Source organism: Mustela putorius, unplaced genomic scaffold, assembly GCF_011764305.1.
Source record: "Mustela putorius furo isolate JIRA1106 unplaced genomic scaffold, ASM1176430v1.1 tig00000083_pilon_pilon_pilon, whole genome shotgun sequence".
Lineage (NCBI taxonomy): Eukaryota > Metazoa > Chordata > Mammalia > Carnivora > Mustelidae > Mustela > Mustela putorius.
In genome coordinates this window covers 18,135,785-18,157,798 of record NW_025421273.1, presented here as the reverse complement: position 1 = coordinate 18,157,798, position 22,014 = coordinate 18,135,785, and the positions used below count along the sequence as shown (strand labels likewise).

At 46.0% G+C, this 22,014-nt stretch overlaps 1 protein-coding gene across 2 annotated transcripts in view; it reads left to right on the top strand.

Annotated features, from left to right (window-relative positions):
* The window catches only part of HS3ST1 (heparan sulfate-glucosamine 3-sulfotransferase 1), a 28,455-nt gene extending 7,936 nt beyond the window's left edge, over positions 1 to 20,519 (top strand). For both annotated transcript variants that reach the window (XM_004770560.3, XM_004770561.3), the window contains exon 2: positions 18,692 to 20,519. In XM_004770560.3, the coding sequence (XP_004770617.2) occupies positions 18,789 to 19,736 (948 nt within the window). In that variant the 5' untranslated portion in view covers positions 18,692 to 18,788 and the 3' untranslated portion in view covers positions 19,737 to 20,519. The remainder of the gene's footprint in view (positions 1 to 18,691) is intronic.
* Positions 20,520 to 22,014: the final 1,495 nt, after the last annotated feature.

Here is a 22,014-nt window from a genome sequence, read left to right as displayed (position 1 = left end):
GGGATTGCCAATATAAAATGCTTAGCGTAGTGCTCAAGAAAATGTATATTCTTCTTGGGTAGCGTTGCCAAATTTTACAAGTGAAACTACAAGACATCCCGTTAAATTTTAATTTCGGATAAACAGCATGTAATATTTTAGTACAGGTGTATCCCAGATACGAATGTTAAAAAAAAAATTCATTGTTTTATGAAATTTAAATTTAACTGGAAGTCCTGTATTTTATCAAACATTCCTGTGCTTGTGGTGACAGTTCTGAGCGATTACTTTGTCGAAAGTCCTGTTAACTTTAGGAAGTTAGAGAGCAGGGAGCACCTTGATCCTGATGGTGATGTAATCTTGACCTTGGACCTGGGTGTGGTCCAAGGAGAAAAGGAAGGGTTGTTTTCTCTGGTGAGCTAAGCCACCAATCAAACCAAGGCAACCATAATTATTTGTTTGCTCAAGGAAGTGAAAGAATTATGGGCCAAACCAGATCTCTCAGTGCATTTAGTAAATGAGACAGATTCCCTCCCAAGTGGTGAGGGCGTGCGCCCGATTATTCCCAACACCCTCTGCAAGAAGGTGTTTCTCCCTGGTAAGGTCACCAGGGTGGCAGGGAGTCCAGCAGCGCAGTTCCTTAATCCACACAAATACTGCTCGGAGCAGGTTCCTGTAGGGCTGGGATTGCAAAGATGAGGCCCACACAAGATCTCCACTGGGCCACTGAAGGGAACTCTGTGCTTTGAAAACCCACACCTGTAAATGCTCCCTCATCCGCAGAATCCAGAGCTAATAAAACTGTTCCGGGGCCTTCCAGACTGGCTCTTCCAAGTAGATGACCTCAGGTGATAAATTGAGTCAGAGAGCTCCCCTAAGACCCCTGGAGTAGGTTGTTCTGAGGATGGCAGTGAAAATGTTGTGTTTCCATTTTAGGTAATAAATAACCTGGTGGGGAACTAAATTAACAAGGCTTCTGTTGCATGTGGACGTTCCAAAGCAGTTTTATGTTCTCTTCAGGACCAAGATATTACTCAAGTCCAGATCATTAGTTTCTGTTGCAGAGCACGTTACTAACTCTTCATTTAACCCAAGCTGCTCACTCGCTGTGTGTTTATGGACAGCTGGGACCAGAAAGTAGGCAGAACACCACAGCCCCTCGCACATAGGCTTACCCAGCAAGAGATCAGGTCAGAATCCACTTCCCTGCTCCTCAGCTACCCTGCAGGGGCTGAGTTACTTCTCATCACCAAGCCTCCATCTCCACATCTGCAGAATGGGCACAACTTAAATGATCACAGAGGATCCTTTACTGCTCATTAAATCAAATGAGTATGACAAACATTGCCATGGCATCTGAATCTTAGTTAACATCACACACAAAAAAATACGCTGTTATTAAGATAACAGGAGAAAGCCATAAGCTCTAGATTGCACACCCAATATCATCTGTAAAGACCAGGAAATATCTCACACATATTCATGGGAGAGCATCTGAGTCTTTTGCTCTTTGTTTCTGTTGTCTTAATGTATATAATCTAAGCACAAGTTATTTCATTTTCTGGGCCAAGAGATGAGAAGCAGCAATGTAGAGAAGGTATGGAAGGATCTGTTAGGACAGGCATCCAGTAGACAGAGGAGGGGATCCCCAGTGAGAGGGAAGAGAAGATAAGGAATTGGAGGAGAAGCCAGGTCAGGGAACCTCTTAAAAACAGACGGGAATTCGAAGAACGTGGAGTGTCACAACGTGTTGTAAAGGGGAAGTCTTCTTAGTCTCTGCCTAAATCCCCATGCTGTCATTTAAGTAAATGCCATACCCCCTCCGTTCCCCAGAGTTTCTCAGGACCCAAGTGGCCTTGAGGGAAGGACACAAAGTCTTCATGGGGATGCTGGGAAGAACAGGGAGCAGGATATAAAAAGTGAAGCTCTAGTTTCTCTCCAGTCTGTGACAGCAAAAACTCACAGATAAAGACTGAAGATAAGGGGACCCAGTGCCATCTTGTGGAGGGACTGGCCACGGTGCCTCTCATGGTCCTCCTCTGACTGCAAGGGGCTTAGTTCCTCTAGTTTAGTTTTAAATTCCATTCACTGAGCATCAGCTGTTATTAAAGAGGGTATCGGGGGCATCTATTTTGTCCTGTTTCTCCCTGTGTAGTCATTATGCACTTCGCGTCTCCAAGCCCTGTCTATACACAGCTTAGGAACCCATCCTTTCTGTAGGTTGGGCACATCCTCTTCAGTCTTTCTCCAGAGGAGAGCATCCTCTGGAGTTCACGGTGACTCTGGGTACAGGAGGACACCCCTGCTCCAGAAGGGAGTATATCATTTGACTTCGGGGAAATGACTTTGTTTTTCTAAACTTATTTGCCTTACATGTTCACTGGATGTATGCCCTCACAGACCTTTGTGGTGAGAATCACATTGCATAATACCTATAAAACACCTGTTTGAGAGCCTGATATGGACTAAGCCTCCATAGCACAGTTCTTGGTAGCACCCCTTAGCTGTTTGTGCTGGTCAGGCTGATTACATTTTGAAAAGCAGGAATGTCCTTAAGGATCTAGCCAGGTATCACCTTCCAGTCTGCCTCTTCCTTCTGGCTGACTCTGTCGTGACTGTAAAGGGGTCATGCTGTCCCCGGGTCCCCTGTCTCATCATCCTGCTCTAATTTAGGTACAGAACGGGGGGAGGGGGGGAATTTCTTCTTTAAATCAGGGAAGGAAATAATTCTCAAAAAGCCTGTGCAAGATTCTTCTGTAAGGGGACACCCAGTTAGCTCAGTCGGTTAATCATCTGCCTTTAGCTCAGGTCACAATCTCAGGGTCCTGGGATCAAGGCCTGCGTTGGGCTCCCCCCTGAATGGTGAATCTGTGTCTCCCTCTCCCTCAGACTCTCCCCCTGCTTGCTCACTCTCTGTCTCTCTCAAATAAATAAATAAAATCTTAAAAAAAAAAAAAAATCCCTTGTAGGTCCCGTTAGCTAAAAACTAGGGTCGCCTGCCTATAGGTTAGAATTACAGAAGAGGAAACAGAGGCATACAGACACCTGACACAGTGGAAGATAGCAGTTAATCGAATATGGTAACCCCGGATGGTCTCTCTTGCCTTTGAGCAACTATTATACTCATGTTTGTACATTGCAGTCGGCAATTGATCCTGCTCCGTTTCATAATGTCTCTTTTATTGCTGTCTTCAGCTGAAATACAGATCTTGTGTTTTTCTGCTTTCACTTTTATTTTCCTTCCCAGCACCGTAACTTTTACCATCCTTTGCAATCTGTAGTATTTCTCTGTGTTAATCCTTCCCTGTGACCCAAGCAAATTTTGCAAAACCTAATCAGGTCCCTATCCAGCCCTCTGCCCACACTAGACTCTAGTATTTCAGTGCAGGACCCTTAAACACAAGGAGAGATGTGGGGCCAGCCATGTGGCTTCATGGCAACATCCCCTTGGGCAAGGTCATAATCTCTCTAAACTTCACGTATTCTTCGTGACTTTTAATTATGCATTTTATACACTTATCTTTTTAATGCTTAATCTGTTTCAGTAAATTACATTGTAGGAGGCTGGAGATGTTGTTTAGAGCCCCCAAACCGGCATCAACCCCAAATCAATGCCTGGCCTCCAAGAAGTAATTAAGGCCCCTGATACCCTCTGTTTCAGAGTGGTGGGGATGAAATGTGGTGATTCGTACAGAGTGTTTAATGTACATAGTGGATGACTAAGGGTGAGCTTTCCTTTTGCCATTATTTTTTTTTTAAATAAAAGTAATGAAAATTCACATGCCGCAGCACGTCATTCAGGTTCCCATCTTCTAAGCCTCACCCCTGCTGCTATCTGTTTGATGCAACACCTCACATTCAGACCACAGCACTACCAGCCAGTGTTCCCCCAGATAAGCCAGGAATGTGGACTTTTCCGCCCTGAGCAGGAGACGTTGTTCCCTTCTGCCTTCCTCCCTAGATTCAGACTCTCATTCTTTCAGGCTTGTCTTGGATGCTCTCCCGACCCAGGGCCCCCACCCCACTGCCTGATGAATAGCTTGTGTTTGTGGTTGCCCTGTGGACAGATGGGAGGGTTGCACTTTTTCCGTCTGGAGGTCAGCGTGGCCGTGTGACTTACTGTGCACAGGGAAAGTGAGGGCAAGTGATGAGTGTCTCATCTGGCTCCATTTCCTCTTCCCTCTGGCTTGGTGATGGGCACTATTTGAGACAGCAGGTGTTCTATCTTTCTAGGTCTCAGAGAGACTTCAGTGAGCAGAGTCCTGCCACCAGCCCCCGTGGGAAAGGCAGCCAGGGGAGGAGGCACTGCTTGGGGAGGGGGTATTTATCTCCCTTAGCCTTACATGGCCCAAGTAAGGCCCCGCCTTTTCATTTGTCCCAGAGTGTGCCACCCACACAGGTGACATTGGTGCAATGACGTGCCAGGTCAGGAAATGGCTTCCCCGGAGAGCAGGACAGAGGATGGTTTCTGGAGCAGAGAAAATATCCACCATCCTCTGTAGAATGCTCCCCACGGCTGTGGGCCCCATAGCCTCCCCTAGCCTCCCCGAACCCCTCATCCCAGGGACATCTTTACACCTTCAGTCGTGAAGGTCGGGCCTACATTGCTGGCTTGTGATCCCCGTCTATCTTTCCTTCTCTTGCCCAGATTCCAGCAGAAGCAGCAGAAGGGCTGTGGGTTGGCATGGATCCTCCTGTTAGGATCCTGGTTACACAGGCCGCAGGCCCTGCTGATTTCAGCTAGCCCGTGTGTTCACAAGTGCCTTCACCTGCTGCCTTTTCTCACTTGAATCGTGCTTTATGGCCCTCTGCTAAAGATGGCACAAAGGCTAATTATCTCATAATAGTTGTCCTTTAAAAACATTACACGAAGAGCCACTTTGTGCTTTGAATCCTGGCTTTTTCTTATCATCTGCATCTCTCTGTATAGCTATCCGCACGGCAGAATTTTCTGCTTTCACCAAAGAACTCTTTTTCTGATTTGCCAGTTGGGGGAATGCTGCAGTTCTTTCTTAGGACAACTATTTAAGCAGCCTAGTTGTTCTAAGACCTAAATCGCTGCTGTTAGTGCCCTTCTGTTCTTCTCTCCAAGCTAACGTCAGCTGACTACTGTTGGTTGAGCAAATACTATTGAGGCCTATGCATTAAGGATCAACCTGTCCTGGGTCGGGTGGGCTAGATTTTTTGTTTGCTTGCTTGTTTTTTCTGTGATTTTTAATTCTGATAGCCACTCAAGATGGTAGGAAAACCATTCCCTTTCTTTTGTTTGGAAAACTGAGGCCCAGAGAGGAAAGTAATTGTTCCATGGGCAAAGGACTAAGGCAGGGGCTAAATCCCAGTAGATCTGAACTCCTTTACCTTGATCTTCCCTCACGATTCATTCATTTCCTTCTGTCCCTGTTCCTATGCTTTAACTAGACTTTGGTTAAAAGCACTGAACTTAGTTTTTGCCTCACCTCAGAATGCTTCTCAGGGGTCTCTTCCATGAAGCATGTCCCAAACTACCGTCTTGTTGGCTGATTTTTTTTTTTTTAAGATTTTATTTATTTATTTGACAGAGAGAAATCACAAGTAGATGGAGAGGCAGGCAGAGAGAGAGAGAGAGGGAAGCAGGCTCCCTGCTGAGCAGAGAGCCCGATGCAGGACTCAATCCCAGGACCCTGAGATCATGACCTGAGCCAAAGGCAGCGGCTTAACCCACTGAGCCACCCAGGCGCCCCATGTTGGCTGATTTTTAAGTTGTTAAAATAGTGTCTGTCCCATAGCTGTCCATGTCTCAGGGGGTTGGAAGTCTTGGTCTCCTTGCATTTCCCCCGACACAGTGGGTACCCTTGGGGGGTTAGAAGGGAGCTGTCTTCTTCCTTTGTCCCTGGACAATGCCAGGGAGAGGGCTAGCACACAGGAGGCCTGGTATCTGTGTCCTGAGCGGGTGACCTACAATCCTGGGTAGCATCTGAGGGAAGAAGGAGGTTAGCAGCTGTAAAAGGAAACCCTCTTGGAATCCAGTTTGATGACTCACATAATTCAATGTCTTTGTCTCTAGGACTCTAAGCATTTGAAGACAAATTACAGAAAGCCAAAACCAGAAATCTCAGCATGATCTTCAGAGCCTTATTTAACTGGAACCATTGTCCCTTGTCAAGCGTACTCCTTTTCCATGGCATGTCAGGCACTAGTAAGCCTGCTGGTTTAGGTTTGGTACCAGCGTGGAGCAAAAAGACCCACTGCGTGTTCAGACCAGTGGGTGTGGGAGGTGATGGTGGTTGTCAAAGTCAAAAAGGACAGTGTGGCTTCAGTCAGTTTTGTTCTTTTGACACCTCTGGAAACTCATGACCATAGAAGCGTCCCATGGGTTGACAGATTGCAGGGCCTCAAGGAGTGTTTTGGCTTCATTAATGCAGTTAATGGCCTTGAAGGGGTGTTAGAGTAGCAGGGAGCCTCAAAAACGTTCATCATCAGAGCCCTCACACAGGTGCCTACACACATGTGTGCAAACATGAACACACAGGCACTTGCAGACACTCATACAGATTTGGGGCAATGGATTCCTTTTGGGAGGAATTGCCTGGGGTACCACATGAGTGAACCCTATTTGGGTCCCTGCAAATCCAGATGACATAGCTCCATGCACTCCTCCCCCACCAACGCCTTTGCTTTTTCCTTTTCGTTCACCAAGAGTTAGAGGGAAAAATACAGTCAGTGGGACATGGTCGTGCATTCCCACATCATTTTTCATTAATCTTGAAGCACAAACATGAACTATTTCTAAATGTAATTCTGTTACATTTCTTATCTCATGACACATGAATGTGGACACATGATTTCATGTATGATGCATGTATGTACATTATTCTGTTGCCCGTGCTTCATTCGGCCCTGCTAACAAGCAGCCTGGAAGCTCCCTTCCAGTCCTAAGCCCAGTGCCTCCTCCACACTCTTGGTGCCTCCTGCCCCTTGATTTCTGTCCTAACCCTGCACTCTGACATGTACCTGAGGTGTCTGAAGGAAGGGACAGGATGTCAGCTTTGTCTGCCGTTCCAGTGTCTGGTACATAGCAAGTCTGAATTGTGGCTTTTCTGGGCAGACTGATGCTTTGGTTTTCTTACATACCACTATTCTTTGAAGGTTACTTCTTCATTTATTTAGAGAGAGGCTGTTTGTTATATGTGGTAAGAGAGCAAGTTATGTGACCCCGTGGGCCTTGTTTGATCCCCTGAAATAGAAGGTTGGTAACAGCAATCAGATCCCTGTGGCAGGTCTCGCCCATCCTCTGCTGTCATAAGCAATTGTGTTTACCCCCAAACTTCCATACCTCGCTTAAGTAAGCAAAAGCCCTAGAGTAAACTGCCTCCATCCAACCTGGAAGGTCATTAAGCTGACCTTTGGGGGCGGGTAAAGGGAAACCTTAGCTCACTACATGCAACCCCTCTGTGCCCACCCCAGGATGAAGAGCTTCTTCTGATTGTATATTTTATCGTCCCTAAGAAACTTTTCATATAATACTCGTTTCCTCATCGTGTTTTGTTCCAGTGATGGCTCAGCATTCCTTATAGATTATCCCCAAATCTAGCTGATCCACCTTTTAGTCAGACCTTAAGTTCAATTAATATTCACTGAAGGGACACTGAACATGATCTGAGCAGGAGCAACGGCAGCAGGTGCCGTTAGGGAGATCTGACCCACGGAAACATTCTCTTCCTACTGGAAGCTCTCTTATTTTCCATTATCCAAAAGACCTCAGCAGTGTAGAAACTTAATATATGTTACCACCTTTAGCTTAACTAACATTTCTAACATGAAGTGACGCATGGCACAAAGATGGCACAAGTCACAAAATTATATGGTTTACTTTCCATAGTAATCGTTTTGTTTGGAATTTTGTATAATAGTATCTTGCCATGACAAACAATTGTGTTTCTCGATTTCTCTAAAGCCTCCCCAGGTCAGATAGATACAATAGGGCAGAGGATCGTTGGATTTATGACCCTGTTATTCCCCGATGTAAGTATTTCTGCATCCTCACCAAGGTCACACAGAAGTCAGGGTAGAACGTGGGGCTAGACCTCAGCTTCCAAAGCCCCAGCTCAGCATCCTGTTCACATGTGTGTATCATTGGCCCTTTTGAGCAAAGAAGACTTTATGGAGATGCATTTTATGTTCCAGGAACAGTTTCTGTTAGCAGTATTGACTACCTGAGTAGGACCCTTCTCAGCTAGAACAACGGAGGCTAGAGATCAGTGACAATACTGGCATTTGGTAGGGGTGTTCTTCTTAGCACATCATGTACTAAATTTTCTTGAATCCCCATGACAATCTACAAAGTTGTTGCTGTTCCCAACCTTATATTTCAGGGGACCAAACGAGGCTCACAGGATCACATAACTTTCTCTCGGTCACCCAGGGGGAATAAGGGATGAGCTAGAATTCAAACCCACCTTCTTAATCACCAACCTCCCCCATCTGAGCGCTTGTAATTTATCATGATGATTCCTGAACGTCTTCACCTAATGCCAGGTTGTTTTATATGCTTTTAGTCATAAGAAATGAATAATATTTTAAAAGCATAAGCTATAAATCATTTTGCATCAACATTCAGAAAGAATAAATGATCAGGCTGGTGATGACTTAACCCTAGTATGATATTGAATCTGAAGATACTAGAACAAGATAACAAGAGATCACAGAGAAGGTTGTGTCCAGTGTGAGGTATTGGTGCTCTTCTGGGTAGATTGCATGGCCCCTTAGGAGCGAGATAATTAGACTGGTCCTACTTGTTTAAGTAAACTCCTTATAGAGAAAGTAAAGCAACAGAGTCAGAGGAGATATGGACTCATTTCGTAGAGCCCAGAGCTTCAGAATAAAGGAATATTCAGCTTGATTGGTGTTTAATTTAAACTTTAATTTAAAGTTTATTAAGTGCGGGATAGAAAGAAATCATAGTCATGTGTGTGTATGTGTGTTCAGTAGAGGGAAAAGAAAAAAAAACATGTGTTCTCACTTTATCCCATGCCATCACATGAAGAGCAATGATTTAATTCAGGACGGGATGAAACATGGGAGAAATAAAATCAAAACCAGCCAAGGCAGCCTGCTCTAATTGTCCCCATGGCCCATTTCCCCCTCAGCAACTCCCAGACAAGGCCAGCTTGCTCACTGATCAGCTGGTGCATTTCCCGGTCCCTGTCGACGCTAAGTGCTCACTTAAATGTCTGTTTTTAAATGATCCCGTTAAACCAAGAACAGGCATATTCAAAAGGAAAGACAAAATCCTGGGCCAAACATGAATAGTACTTTCCACGATTTTCCATTAACTCGCCCCAGCTTGGAGCATGTAAGTGATGTTGCTGGGATTCAGGCTTAGGTCTTGATGCCTCCTTCCATCCCCGCTGCTCTTTCCCCTCCCTGTCTTTCTAAATCCCTGAGCCCGAAGCCTCTCAGACACCACACCTGCTGGCTGGTGTAGTCCTGCCTCTACCACCGTGTCCCGCAGAGGGCACCTCCACACCAGACCCAGCACAGGAGCAGACCCCAAGTCTCCTTCCAGATGGGTGCCCAGACATTGGGGGCCTTTTCTAGGGGGACCATACGGGGAGTCCCCTCTCTTCCTCCAGCTCAGTGTCATCCAGAGCTGTGCCCAGATCTATGCTCACACTGAACATGGTGACCACTCTCCTTCCAAATGTGTCTTCTACTTTACAGGGTGCTTTGAGGACAGCCGCTGGATTCTTTTTCTATCCCCCGTAACTCAGAACAATTATAGACACACTGTGGGTGCCTTGCAGAAGCGATCACCTCTGGGCAGAGTCTAGACCTCAGGCATCACCAGTGTCTGCAGGCTTACACATCAGTCTTCCCCACCCCCCACCTTCACCTTACTTGGCAACTAATACCTGAGACCTTCGTAAAAATCAGGATTTCTCATGTAAATATCCAGTGGTGAACCTTAACAACTTCAAAGATCGGACCACCCATCTCCACATCTGGGGAGTGACAGCAGCTGCATCCTTAAGACAAATCCATACATGGCTGCTTGGTGTGGTCCCCACCCCCCCCCCACCCCAAACAGCCAGCTCTGTCCCTAGATGTCACCTGTTACCCTAGGAAATACACAGTAGCCCCAAGAAAACCCTTTGTCTTTGCTTTTACCTGTGAGGGCTGTGTATTCGTTAGCCTGGGCAACTGTAATGAATAGCACAGACCATGTGGCTGAATCAATAGCACATTTTTTCCTACAGTAGTGGTGGTGTCTGGGAAGTCAAAGATCAAGGAGCCCCCAGGTTCAACTCCTGCCAAGAGCTCTATTCCTGGCTTGCAGGCTGTGTCCTCACATGGCAGAGAGAGCCCTGGTCTCTTCTTATCACTAATCCTGTCCTGGGTCCTTCCCTTATGACCTCATCTAACCCCAATTATCTCCCAGTATCCCTACCTCCAAATATCACCCCATTGTGGATTAAGGCTTTATCATACGAATTTTGAAGGAACACTGATACTCAGTGCATAGAAGCAGGCTCAAGAAATGAGATAAACCTTCCCTCCACTTTGCTCGTCTAGGGGAAGAATTTCCTTTGGTTTGCTCATATTTACTTCCAGCCACAAATTATCCTAATGTTCTCTACCCTCACACGAGAGAAACACAGATTTCCATCTGTCTTGCGTCCAGTGGGGGTGGGAATCAGGTGACCTGGATTTCCAATTCACTTTAGCCCCTGTGTGCTTCACCTTGGGCTTCCCATGCTCCTGCTATCTCACACCCTCCTCCTGCAGGGATAAGGACCGGACAAGATTATGGCACGTGGCCCTTGAGCTTCTGATAGCCTGTGTTTTTGGTTGGCTACTTCTGGGGAAATGCTAGGGATTCATGGCTGTTGGCCACCTGCGGGATAACGATGACTGTCTGCCCAGCTGTGGAAGTGCCCACAGTCACGCAGCCCCCGAGGGGAGGTTGGGTCACACCCAAAGCAGGGACCGAAGCTGTACACCCCCAGGTACCCCAAGGCTATGGGTCTCTGGTCTTCTTTCGGCTAGCGCAGTCCGCTTTCCAGCCAGCTGCACCGAGTAATAAGAGAGGCCCGTCCGCCCTCCTGTCACAGAGCTCCGCTGTGCCCAGTGTGTCTGCTTCTAATGAAGGATTTATTTAGGTCACCGCTGCCTTCTGTGCACACCATGCAGATTAAACATGTCAAGGAGCTCCTCCTCCTCCTCTTCCTCCCTCACTGGGGCCTTGCCCGGGCTGCACACCTGGCCACTGCTCATTCGTGCAGAGGGCACTTGTGGGGGACACACCGTGTGGCCCTCCACAGAGAGCCTGAGTCCTTTCTCCAAGTCACTGTGCTTTCTTCCTCGAGCCTGTCTGGTTGAGTCACTGCAGTACTCTGGATCATGAACAAATGTGTTTGACTAATTATCATCCCCAGATCCCATTTATATACCACACAGCCTGCTTTTTTTTTTTTTTTTCCTTTCTTTTTTTTTTTTCTTCTAGGGACAAAAATAGCTACCAGGATTTGAGGGCTTACCATGGGCCAGGCAATATGGCAATGTCCTCAGCTTCCACACAGATCGTTTTAGCTAATCCTTGCAATTAGTATATAGAGCCAGTGTGCTCTGTCTCAGGCTCCAAGTTTCAATGCCGTTGTGTGGATGTGAAATTATAGAGCTGAGATTTGAGCTGGCGTTTTTGGCTCTAAATCCTCTGTTCATTCCAGGACATCCCCTCCACCCCCCTCTGCAGCTAATTCCACCTCTGTGGCTGGGCCGATTCCTCTCTACTTTGTCTACCACAATGGTTACCAATCCTGGAACTAAAAACAAACTGCCCCAACAATAGGAAGGAACAAAAACCAAAGACACTGGCTTTCCTTGGCCGCAGGCCAAAGGGATCAGAGTCTGTACCCGAATGGGGCCAGGGATTTGGAACCCTTGCCCTTCTAAGGGCTGAGGGTGGGCAGGCCAGTTCCCCAGGGAGCTTGTTAGAAACGCAGACATGTGGACCTCTCTCCAGACCTCCTGGATTAGAATCTGTGTTTTGAACTAGATTTCCCAGGGAGTGGTTTGGAAAGCACCATGCTAGGCGATGGCAATGTGGCATCCAGATCTCCTAGGAAGGGCGCTGACCTCATCCGCCACCTGCAGCTCCTCATCCAGATCCTTTGGCCCTAACCTCTCATTTCATCTGGAGAATGTTGTGTGGGTTGGCTTCAGACGTCCTATGGGACAGGTTACGTTTATAATCCTCATGGGATCATGGAGTTCTCAGAGGCTCATAAATCTTCTGGCCCGAAGCCCCTGCCACGGTACGCTGCCTTCTCTGGCGTGCCCAGGTACCTCCTTCCTTCAGTCCTTTGGTGTGCGGTGTTCTCTCCATTACCCAGGTAGACTTTTGTAAATATGGAAACGCCCCACACTGGTGTGGAATGCTAGGCAGTGCAGAAAGGCTAGAGGAGTCAGTGTTCTAAAAGTCCTCTTCTTTCTCAAGGGGAAAACGGGGCCAATTACGCTTCCTTTCCCCAGACAGTAAATGTGACCCAGGGAAACTTATTTACATGATGTGGGCTGACCTTGGGTCTTTTCTGCCCTGTTCCCTTTCCACGCCATGTGAGGTAGGCCTCACAGCAATTACCATAAGTCAATCCAAACAAAAGCGTGTGTCAACATTTGTTGAAAAGTGTCATGTGCAGGCAATTTCAAGAAAATAAATATTTATGGAAGTCTTGAGATATCACTGTCCTTTCATAGACTGACAGGCACAAGCTGAATCTGTTTCCTCTTTCTTGGTTTCCAAGATGACTTGCCAAGGATGGAAATTTGACACCACTGCAATGTGCCCTTAAGTAGTTGCTTAAAGGTGAAAGTGAAGATGTTTTTGACTCCTGGAGATGAACAAAAACAACAACAGAAAAAGCTATACACTGTTGGTTACTCAGAAATTTGGTTGGATATGGAAATGATAGTTCTGTTGTGCTTACTGAGGTTTCAGTACATTCCAGAAAATTAAATCACTCAGCATCCTTGGATGCTTGTTTTTGTCTGGCACTATAATAGCTCTCCTCTTTCTTCTCTTCTCATCTTTCTGGGTAGGCTCTGTCCTCTGCCTGGAGTACACTCCCCACTGCCCTCAGGAAGGCATCGCCATTCAAAGGAAAAGAAGCACAGGGCTTTAGAGATGGCCCATGGGATGCTCCTTCTCTCATTTCTTAGGTCTGTGACCTTGAGAAGGTCATTGGACATGATACCATGTTTGCATATCTGTCATGGGAAGAAAGGCACACCATTCCCATTTGTTGATTGTCTGCTTTTGGCAAGTCCTATGCTATATATTTGGCAAGGGTAGTATTACTTAATGTTGATGGCATCCATGTGAAAGTAGGTTTTGCCCATTTTGAAGAATGATATGTTGAGTCCCAGACAAGGAAGATACTTATCTGAGTTCAGAGAGCTAGGAGATACTAGCCTGCATCTGCCCAGTTGCAAAAGCGCCTTAGCTTTTCCACTACTACAGGTTTCCTTTTCATTGCTACAAAAAAGGAAGATAAAATGAGAATAACCACCACTTAGTTTTGTTGTGGGTATTAGAAGAGATAATTTACGCATTCGTGCTCACCACCTGGGTGCATTGGGTGCCCAGTTGGTAATCTCCTTTCCACCCCTTTTTTTAAATCCCTTAAATGACTTGTGGCTGAGTGTTCTGAGCATCCCTGTTATCCTAGAGGATCTTCCTACCTGTGCCAGCTGTGCCACTAGTTTTTGTTGAGGGGCTGGAAGGGTGTCCTGCAGACAGAGGGATTATAGGCAGTGCTATTTCCAATGCATTAAATTTACCGCTCGTGGAATGTTCTAGTTATTTCACTTCATGCACAAGTATGTTGCAGTGGTGGGACTGAGGGAATATATTGTAGTTAATTACATTTGAATCTAGGTCATGATGTGAATTATGTAATAAGAAGATTTAAGGAGAAAATTAAAATATTTTGAGGGCTTATTTCATGTTTTCCCCTCCTTTTTAAACTAAAATATATTCTAGACTCTCAGGTGATCTTGTCCAGTCACCACTAGAAATCTTGACATCTGGTTTCTGCCCAATTCTCTTGGGATGAAGAACTCACTACCGTTTGATACAGTCTTTTTCATAGACAAAGTGTTGAGGATGTCTTTCTATTGAATTAAAAGCCTTCCTTGGTACCTTGGGCCATTTGCTTAACCTTCCGCTACATTCGACATGTTCATTCAGCAAGTAGGATCTCTAGTCCCTACTGTGCACAGAAATCATGCCAGGCCCTGGGGGATGCAGCAGAGAGAGAGTCAGGACACTGTCGGGAGGCTCTGAAATTGACGTCGGGTGGAGGGGCAGACCACAAACAAGCGTATATAGTTTTGGATAGTACATGAGGAATGTATAATGGGATGATGGGAAAGCATGTGGTTAAAAGAGAGTGCGTCGGCCCATGTTGTAGGGAAAGCCAGTGTTTGAAATAAAATCTGAATGACAGGAAAGAGCCAGCCTCCAAAAGCCTCAGACCCAGCATCCTGGAAAGAGAGAGCAGGAAAGGCCAGGGCCCAGAGCTGGCATGAGCTCAGGGCATTTAAAGAAACAGAAAGGTCAACGAGGTGGGAGCTTGGCTTGAAGGAGCAGATTGACGCCAGAGGGACAAGCAGTTCTCATCCTGGGGGATCCCTGGGTCTGGAAAGGAATTTGGATTTAATTTCAGGTGCAAGGGAACCTCCATCTAAAAAATGCTGTGCATGTCTCTGGGTCACCCAGGTCTGGCATGCAGTCAGCACCTTCAGCGGGGCCCTAGGAAGCCTGGTGTCGCTGATGGGGAAGTCTCTTGCCTTTTGAGTTTTTGCAACTCAGGGCTTGGTTTAGCACTGCAGGATCAAGAAAACAGCATCTTTGATAAAGGGAAGTGAACTGAGAGGGAGCTAGATCTCTCTTTGGGAACTCTTAACCCATCTACAAAGGAAAGGGGAGGGTTTGTTTTGCTTATCCTTCCAAGAAATCCTGTCCCTCTTTGAAGGATGGTTACCAGATATGAATGTCCAACAGGACCAGAGAAGCTCCCGTCAGTCCCAGGAACTACTTGTACCCTAAGTCCAGGCATTGTCAAGGGGCAAAGTGGCCGTGACATCCCTGGCTTTGCCTGCTCAGACTGAGTTTTGGATACTAGTTCAACCTCCACCTTTTTGGACAAACTGTTGAATTTCCCTGAGCTTCACTTTCCTGTAGTAAGATCAGTTCTCTTAAGGGCTTGCAGTGAGCATCCCAGGGGCCCCATATGCAAGGTTGCCAGCCCGGCGCCTGCTCTGTTATCCATGGTGTGGATGGGAGCTGCCACCACTGCTTCTGGTGGGGCAGGTGGCCGGGGTTCCAGGTGCTGTTGAGCCTTCTTGCCCAACCCATGCCAGCTCAGGTCTCTAAGCTTCCAGAAGGTTCCAGTTCCAGTTGGGGTCCTGGGCTCACAGGTTCACCTGAGCTTGAGGGTCATCTCTTTTCTGAGAGTCTTACTAAAAGGCCCCAAAATTCTGGCTATGTCACTGAGGTCAAATTAGCCAACTACCACAGGAGGAAGTTGGCCACAGTGGCCACTCTGTGTGTGATATGTATTTTATATATATATTTTATATATATATATGTATATATATATATATATATATATCATACATATCCCTACTTCTTTCTCTATGTGTAGTATGTGTGTATGAGACTTTAGTTTAGTTGTTTTTTTTTTTTTCTATATACTTCAAGTATTTTTGAAATGTAGAAGGCCTTAGACATTTAATACATTTTTAGGAAATATTAAAGTAGAAATGAGGAGACTTTAAATTACTAATGGCCCCTTTTTTGTTTGTTTCAGTAAAAAGTGTGTGTGTGTGTATACATATATGTGTATATATATATATATATATATATATATATATATATATAGTTTCTTCTCTGCTGCCTGTTGGTAATTCCCCTTTATAAAAAAAAAAAAAGAAAGAAAGAAAGAAAAAGAAAAAAAAAGAAAATTGGATGTGCACTATATTATTCAGGATGCCTCATAATAGAGTAGAAGAAGTGTGAATAGCTAGACCAGATGAATTTCATATCTGGCCTCCGGTTCTCCCTAAGGTGTTGAAGGATTGAGATCCGTGGCTGCTTTCTGAGTCTGAATATGGAGCTGAGAGATGGGATCAGCCACACTCATCACTGAGAGTAGAGTGATCTAGGGATGCATGGGGGACTCAGTCAGTTAAGCACCTGACTCTTAATTCAGCTCAAGTCATGATCTCAGGGTCATGAGATCAAGCCCCACATCTAGTGTGGAGCCTGCTTAACTTTCTCTCTCTCCCTCTCCCTCTGCCCCCCTCACCTCAGTCTCTCTCTCCCCACGTTAAAAAAAAAAAAAAAAAAAAAAGAATAGAGCAGTCTAGTGTCGAGTTGTTTTTCTGTCCTGCACGTCACACGGCCCACCCCCACAATGCGCACACACATACAAGAGTGTACACACAGGCGCAGACATACACAGGCATGCATAAGCACATGCATGTGTACCCCAAACACGTAAAAGGCAAGCACAGTGGATCCATTTTGTCAATACATACGGGGCAGACCGTCACTGAGAAGGAAATGAAATTTGATTGAAACATGTCAAAGCATTCAATCAAGTAAGGAAAAGTTCCGTTAAATTGAGCACATTCAATCAGTAGAAAACTTAAGACCATATCTTGATCAGTCATACCTCCTTAAACGTTTTCTTCCCTTTTTCTTTTTTTTTCCCTAAATAGTTATGTCAGCTTATCTTGCAGGTCCCTTCTCTAGTTCTGTGATTCTCTAAAAAAGTCCAGTTTTTAATTGCTTTTCTCAGTTAAGACATTTTATTATGCATTTTTCAAAGCTGCTAATACAGTTGCTATCTGAGGTAGGTAGTGCAATTGGTTTGATTATAAAAAATGGAAGACCATAAAATTCCTCATTTATACATTCTAGAGAACTTTTAAACTAATAAAGTGAATTTTAAACCTGGCATATAGAAGACGATAGGTTCTCTTGATGGAGAACATTTTTACTGGCTCTCTAAAGCCCATAATCCCCAAGGAAGGCCTGTCACTCACCCTTTCCTGTGTTGGGACAGAGATGACTTACAAGAACTTTCAATGCTCTCTTCCTGGGAGACAGTCAAACATGTCCTGATGATGGTAGTTTATCAGTTCCCTGAAACATGGACGTGGCTCCTCTGTCCTTGGGAACCCCACTGCCATCTGGCCCAGCAGTGACTGTGTCCTTGTGGGACTCCAATTCCTAAGTGATATGAAGTTCAGATATAGAGCTGAACTTTATAAAGACGAGTAGGTATAAAGGAGGCAGTTTAGGGAAACAGCCCTGCATCCAGAGTTCTGAATTTGGGCTCTAAATTTTGAAGTGGATTAAATTCTCGTGTCCTTGGGCAAGACTCCTATCTATACTGTCCCGCTTGTTACCTTGCTCTATTTGGTCACGGTGCCAATGGACTGAGCAGACTGCAAAACCACTTCATGAGCTATATGGCTTTGCACACGGGAAGGAGTTTTGCTCGTTCTAGCCACCTCCCCTGTTTTTCCCTCTAGGCTAACTTCAGACACTTTCTCTACCATCCCAATTTGTTCCAGGTGAAATGAGTGAACGTGTCCCCTCATATTACCCTGTCTAAACTATAATCAGAACATATATAGCGCTGATGACTACAGTCCGGTGATATCAATTGACCTTGGCCACATTTATTCTGCAATACCAACTATCCCAAAATTCAAAGCCACAATGGTGCATTCTCCCTCACGAGCCAGTATGGCTGTGTTGGACACAGTAGACTTGCATGGTGCTCTGCTGTACATATTTTTCACCTCCCTCCGGAGCCCAGGGCTGGGCAGGGCCCATTCTGCTCACGGTCACGGCAGAAGCACAAGAGGGCAAGTGCAAACCCACAAGGCTCAACGCCGAGGCTAGGGACTGCCATCTTGTCATTTCCACTCGCAGGCCATTGGCTAAACTGGAATAAAATGGCTGGGAAGCACACTAACTCCACCGTGAGGCCACAATAAGAATTGGATGCAGGGAGGAGTAAAGTAAAAACACTAAGCATTCAGTGTTTCATAAGGGTTCACCCATCCTTTTAGATCAGGAGCCCCTGGTGGGTGGTGAGGGACATGAAAAAAGTCTGCTTCTATATCCCCAGCCCCTCTGCCTGGGGCTGGCAGGTAGATATTTCAGTGATGTTTGCTGAGGTCCAGAAGACCTTTCCCACCCTTCCCAACAGCTGAGGTTGGCAAACTGACCACAGGGCCAAATCTGTCCCTGTTTTTGTGCATAGAGAGCTGAACATATAAATTGTTGACAAAAAACTAAAGGAAATCATATTTAATGATGCATGAAAATTTTATGACATTCAAATTTCAGTATCCAGTAAGTAAATTTTTATTGGAATGCAGTTGCACCCATTCCTCTGTGCACTGTCTGTGGCTACTTGAGCAAACAGCACACTTGGGAGTTGCCATAGGGACTGTGTCTCACAAAGCTGAGAACTTTTCCTATCTGGCCTCGTAAGGGAAATGTTTGCCACCCCCTGCGCCACAGGATAAAGAAATGGAGAGAGCCCCAGGGAGGTGACTGCGGTACCCAAGACTAGAGTTGCAAGCTTCCAGTAAGCCCTGTATGCATTTGGAGTTAATATCTATCTCCCTCCTCCCCTTTGTTTCCTAGTAATTGGCAGCCTGCGACACCCATGTGTCACTGATCAGAAGGCATTCCCCGCGGCAGTGCTTCATGACCCAGCGGCACCGGGTCCCGTGAAGCCACCATGGTGACCAGCACGGCCGCACTGCTCCTGGGCGCGGTGCTGCTGGTGGCCCAGCTCCAGCTAGTGCCTTCCCGCCCCGCCACGCCTGGGGCCGAGCCGGGTCAGCTGGAGCTTGCACGCAGAGGGGCCACCCTCCAGGGCGAGGGCCAGGAAGGTGCGGCCCCCAACGGCTCGGCCCAGCAGCTGCCTCAGACCATCATCATCGGTGTGCGCAAGGGCGGCACGCGCGCACTGTTGGAGATGCTCAGCTTGCACCCCGACGTGGCAGCTGCCGAGAACGAAGTCCACTTCTTCGACTGGGAGGAGCACTACAGCCAAGGCCTAGGCTGGTACCTGGGCCAGATGCCCTTCTCGTCCCCGCACCAGCTCACAGTGGAGAAGACTCCCGCGTACTTCACGTCGCCCAAAGTGCCTGAGCGCGTCCACAGCATGAACCCGGGCATCCGGCTGCTGCTCATCCTGCGAGACCCGTCCGAGCGCGTGTTGTCGGACTACACCCAAGTGTTCTACAACCACGTGCAGAAGCACAAGCCCTACCCGTCCATCGAAGAGTTCCTGGTGCGTGATGGCCGGCTCAACGTGGGCTACAAGGCGCTCAACCGCAGCCTCTACCACGTGCACTTGCAGAACTGGCTGCGCTTCTTCCCGCTGCGCCGCATTCACATCGTGGATGGCGACCGCCTCATCAGGGACCCTTTCCCGGAGATCCAGAAGGTTGAGCGGTTCCTGAAGCTGTCACCGCAGATCAACGCCTCGAATTTTTACTTTAACAAAACCAAGGGTTTCTACTGCCTGCGGGACGGGGGCCGGGACCGCTGCTTGCACGAGTCCAAAGGCCGGGCACACCCCCAAGTCGACCCTAGACTCCTCAATAAACTGCACGAATATTTTCACGAGCCAAATAAGAAATTCTTCGAGCTTGTGGGCAGGACATTTGACTGGCACTGATTTGCAATAAGCTAGGCTCAGAACCTTTCCTATTGTAAGTTCTGGTGTACATCTGGGGGAAGAAAAAAAAAAAGAATTTTAAAAGGGCATTTAAGCTATAATTTATTTGTAAAATCCATAAATTACTTCTGTACAGTATTAGATTCACAATTGCCATATATACTAGTTATATTTTTCTACTTGGTAAATTGAGGGCATTTTGTATTGTTTTTCATGGTTGTTAACATTGTGTAATATGTCTCTATATGAAGGAACTAAAATATTTCACTTCCAAAAAAAAAAAAAAAAAAAAAGAAGAAGTCCTGGAGACCCTGTCTTTTTTGAATATAATTAACTTGCCCCCAACTCAGAATAGCTGTCTTTGTTGTACTCATTGCAGAATCTATATTCCTTTGTTGCTTTAAAAAGAAATGTTTTTCATGGCTATTATGCTTCTCTCTCGCCCTCTCCTTTCTTCACTGTTCATTTTAATTTTTAATGTCTCTCTGTGGTCATCAGATTTATTTTTTACTTGCATTGTGAGATTTGTCTTCACTCAGATCCCCCATTATTCTGGAGGTGGCAGGTTCACCTACTCCTGACTTCAGCTGGTCCCTGAGTGTGGATTTTAAACCCCTGTTATTAACCCTGAGTGGAAAAAGCAATATTAAGACTGGAGAAATAGTGAATACTAGCAAGAAGCTCCCTTGTCGCACGTCTTTGCCTTGAAGAGTGCTTGCATACATTTCTGATCTCAGCAATGGGTAAAACCTACAATAAAGGGGATGAAACCATTGGCCTTCAGAATGGTCTTGGGGCTGTGTGCTTTGCCCAAGGTGGCAGTGGGTCTCTGGAAACTCGTTTCTCTTAGAAAAGAGAAGTTGCGAATTGTATGTGTTCCCATCTTGTACATTTTGTGGAAAGCTGACTCATGGTGTAGACAGACTTTTGCTTAGGTTGGGAGTCTGTTTATCTATTTCCTGAAAGATCGATATGCATTTATAGACACATATTCTGTATGCATTGAGACATAAATATGTGTGTGTTTTAAAATCAACTCTGAATGTGTAGTCCTGAAATGGAAAGGAAATTTAAGCTCCCACGGGTCAAAACTACAAAGAGAAAAACACAAAGTGGAGGTAGAGCCTAAGGCAGCCCTTTCACCTGCACCTGGAGGCAGAGGCCTGACTGCAGTTTCATTTCTACTCTAACAGCTGGCTTCTTGGAGGTGGTCATGCAAGCCCCTTGAGTCTTGATTTTCTCAGGCATTCCCATTCAGTCAGCCTTTTACAGAATTATATTCACTGGATGGGTTTTCTTTTTATGAAAGCAAAACATAATCATTATGTAAAACAAAAAAAAAAAAGAAAAAAGAAAAGAAATACAAAGAAGCAAAATAAACCCATTTCCTGACAGTTTATATTTAAGTGAAATGGACATTATATATAAGAACTCATTGAAAATGACCCCAAACAACCTCAGGAAGTAGGAATTATTATGGCGAGTTCAAGGAGGAAGAAATAGGCAAGGAGGAGATAAGGAACTTGCCAAGGTCACACTGACTCCAAGCCAAGGCTAGGAGTTCACTTAGAGCCAAAGCATAGATTTGCAGTGTTTTGGTTTTATCCTGCCCTACACCTTCTGAACTCAAAAGGAAAGGCCCATACTCAGAGACCGTTCTTCTGACTTAACCTGACAGATTCCTTCCCTGGTGCCAAATGTCTTCCACCTCAAGAGGTGTGCTCGAGCCAAAGGAGAAGGGCAAGAAAGAACCTGCGCTTCTCTCAGCGGTGCTATCAGGGAAGTGAGTCACCTTGGTTAGAGGCCACAGCTGCAGCCTGGCCTGACCTTGGCATGGCCCAGGCCCCACCCCTGGCCTTGCAAAGGCAGCAGGAAGAACGCCTCTCACCTCTGAACATGTTAAGGTTGTCATTACATAACCAACTCCCTAGAGGGTGTGGCCAAAATATTTATAGCAAGCTTCCCCCGTGGACATGGCACTTTGCAGTCTGGAGAGAGCGTCCCTCCACAGCACAGGGTTGGAGGTTAGATCTTGCTTCATCACACTCATTAAGAGCTGAAGAGAGGAGAGGCCTGAAGAGAGTCCAATCAATTGCCAGGATTGCCCAGGAGTTTGGTGTGGAGACTCAAAACTGAGTCTTCTGACTTTGCCAAAGGATTTTTCTTTTTCTTTTTCTTTTTCTTTTTTTTTTTTTTTTTTTTTTTTTTTTTTTTTTTGTAAAATACCCACAGATTCCTGTGCCCTAACGGGGATGCCACACTTGAAGCATGCAGTGTT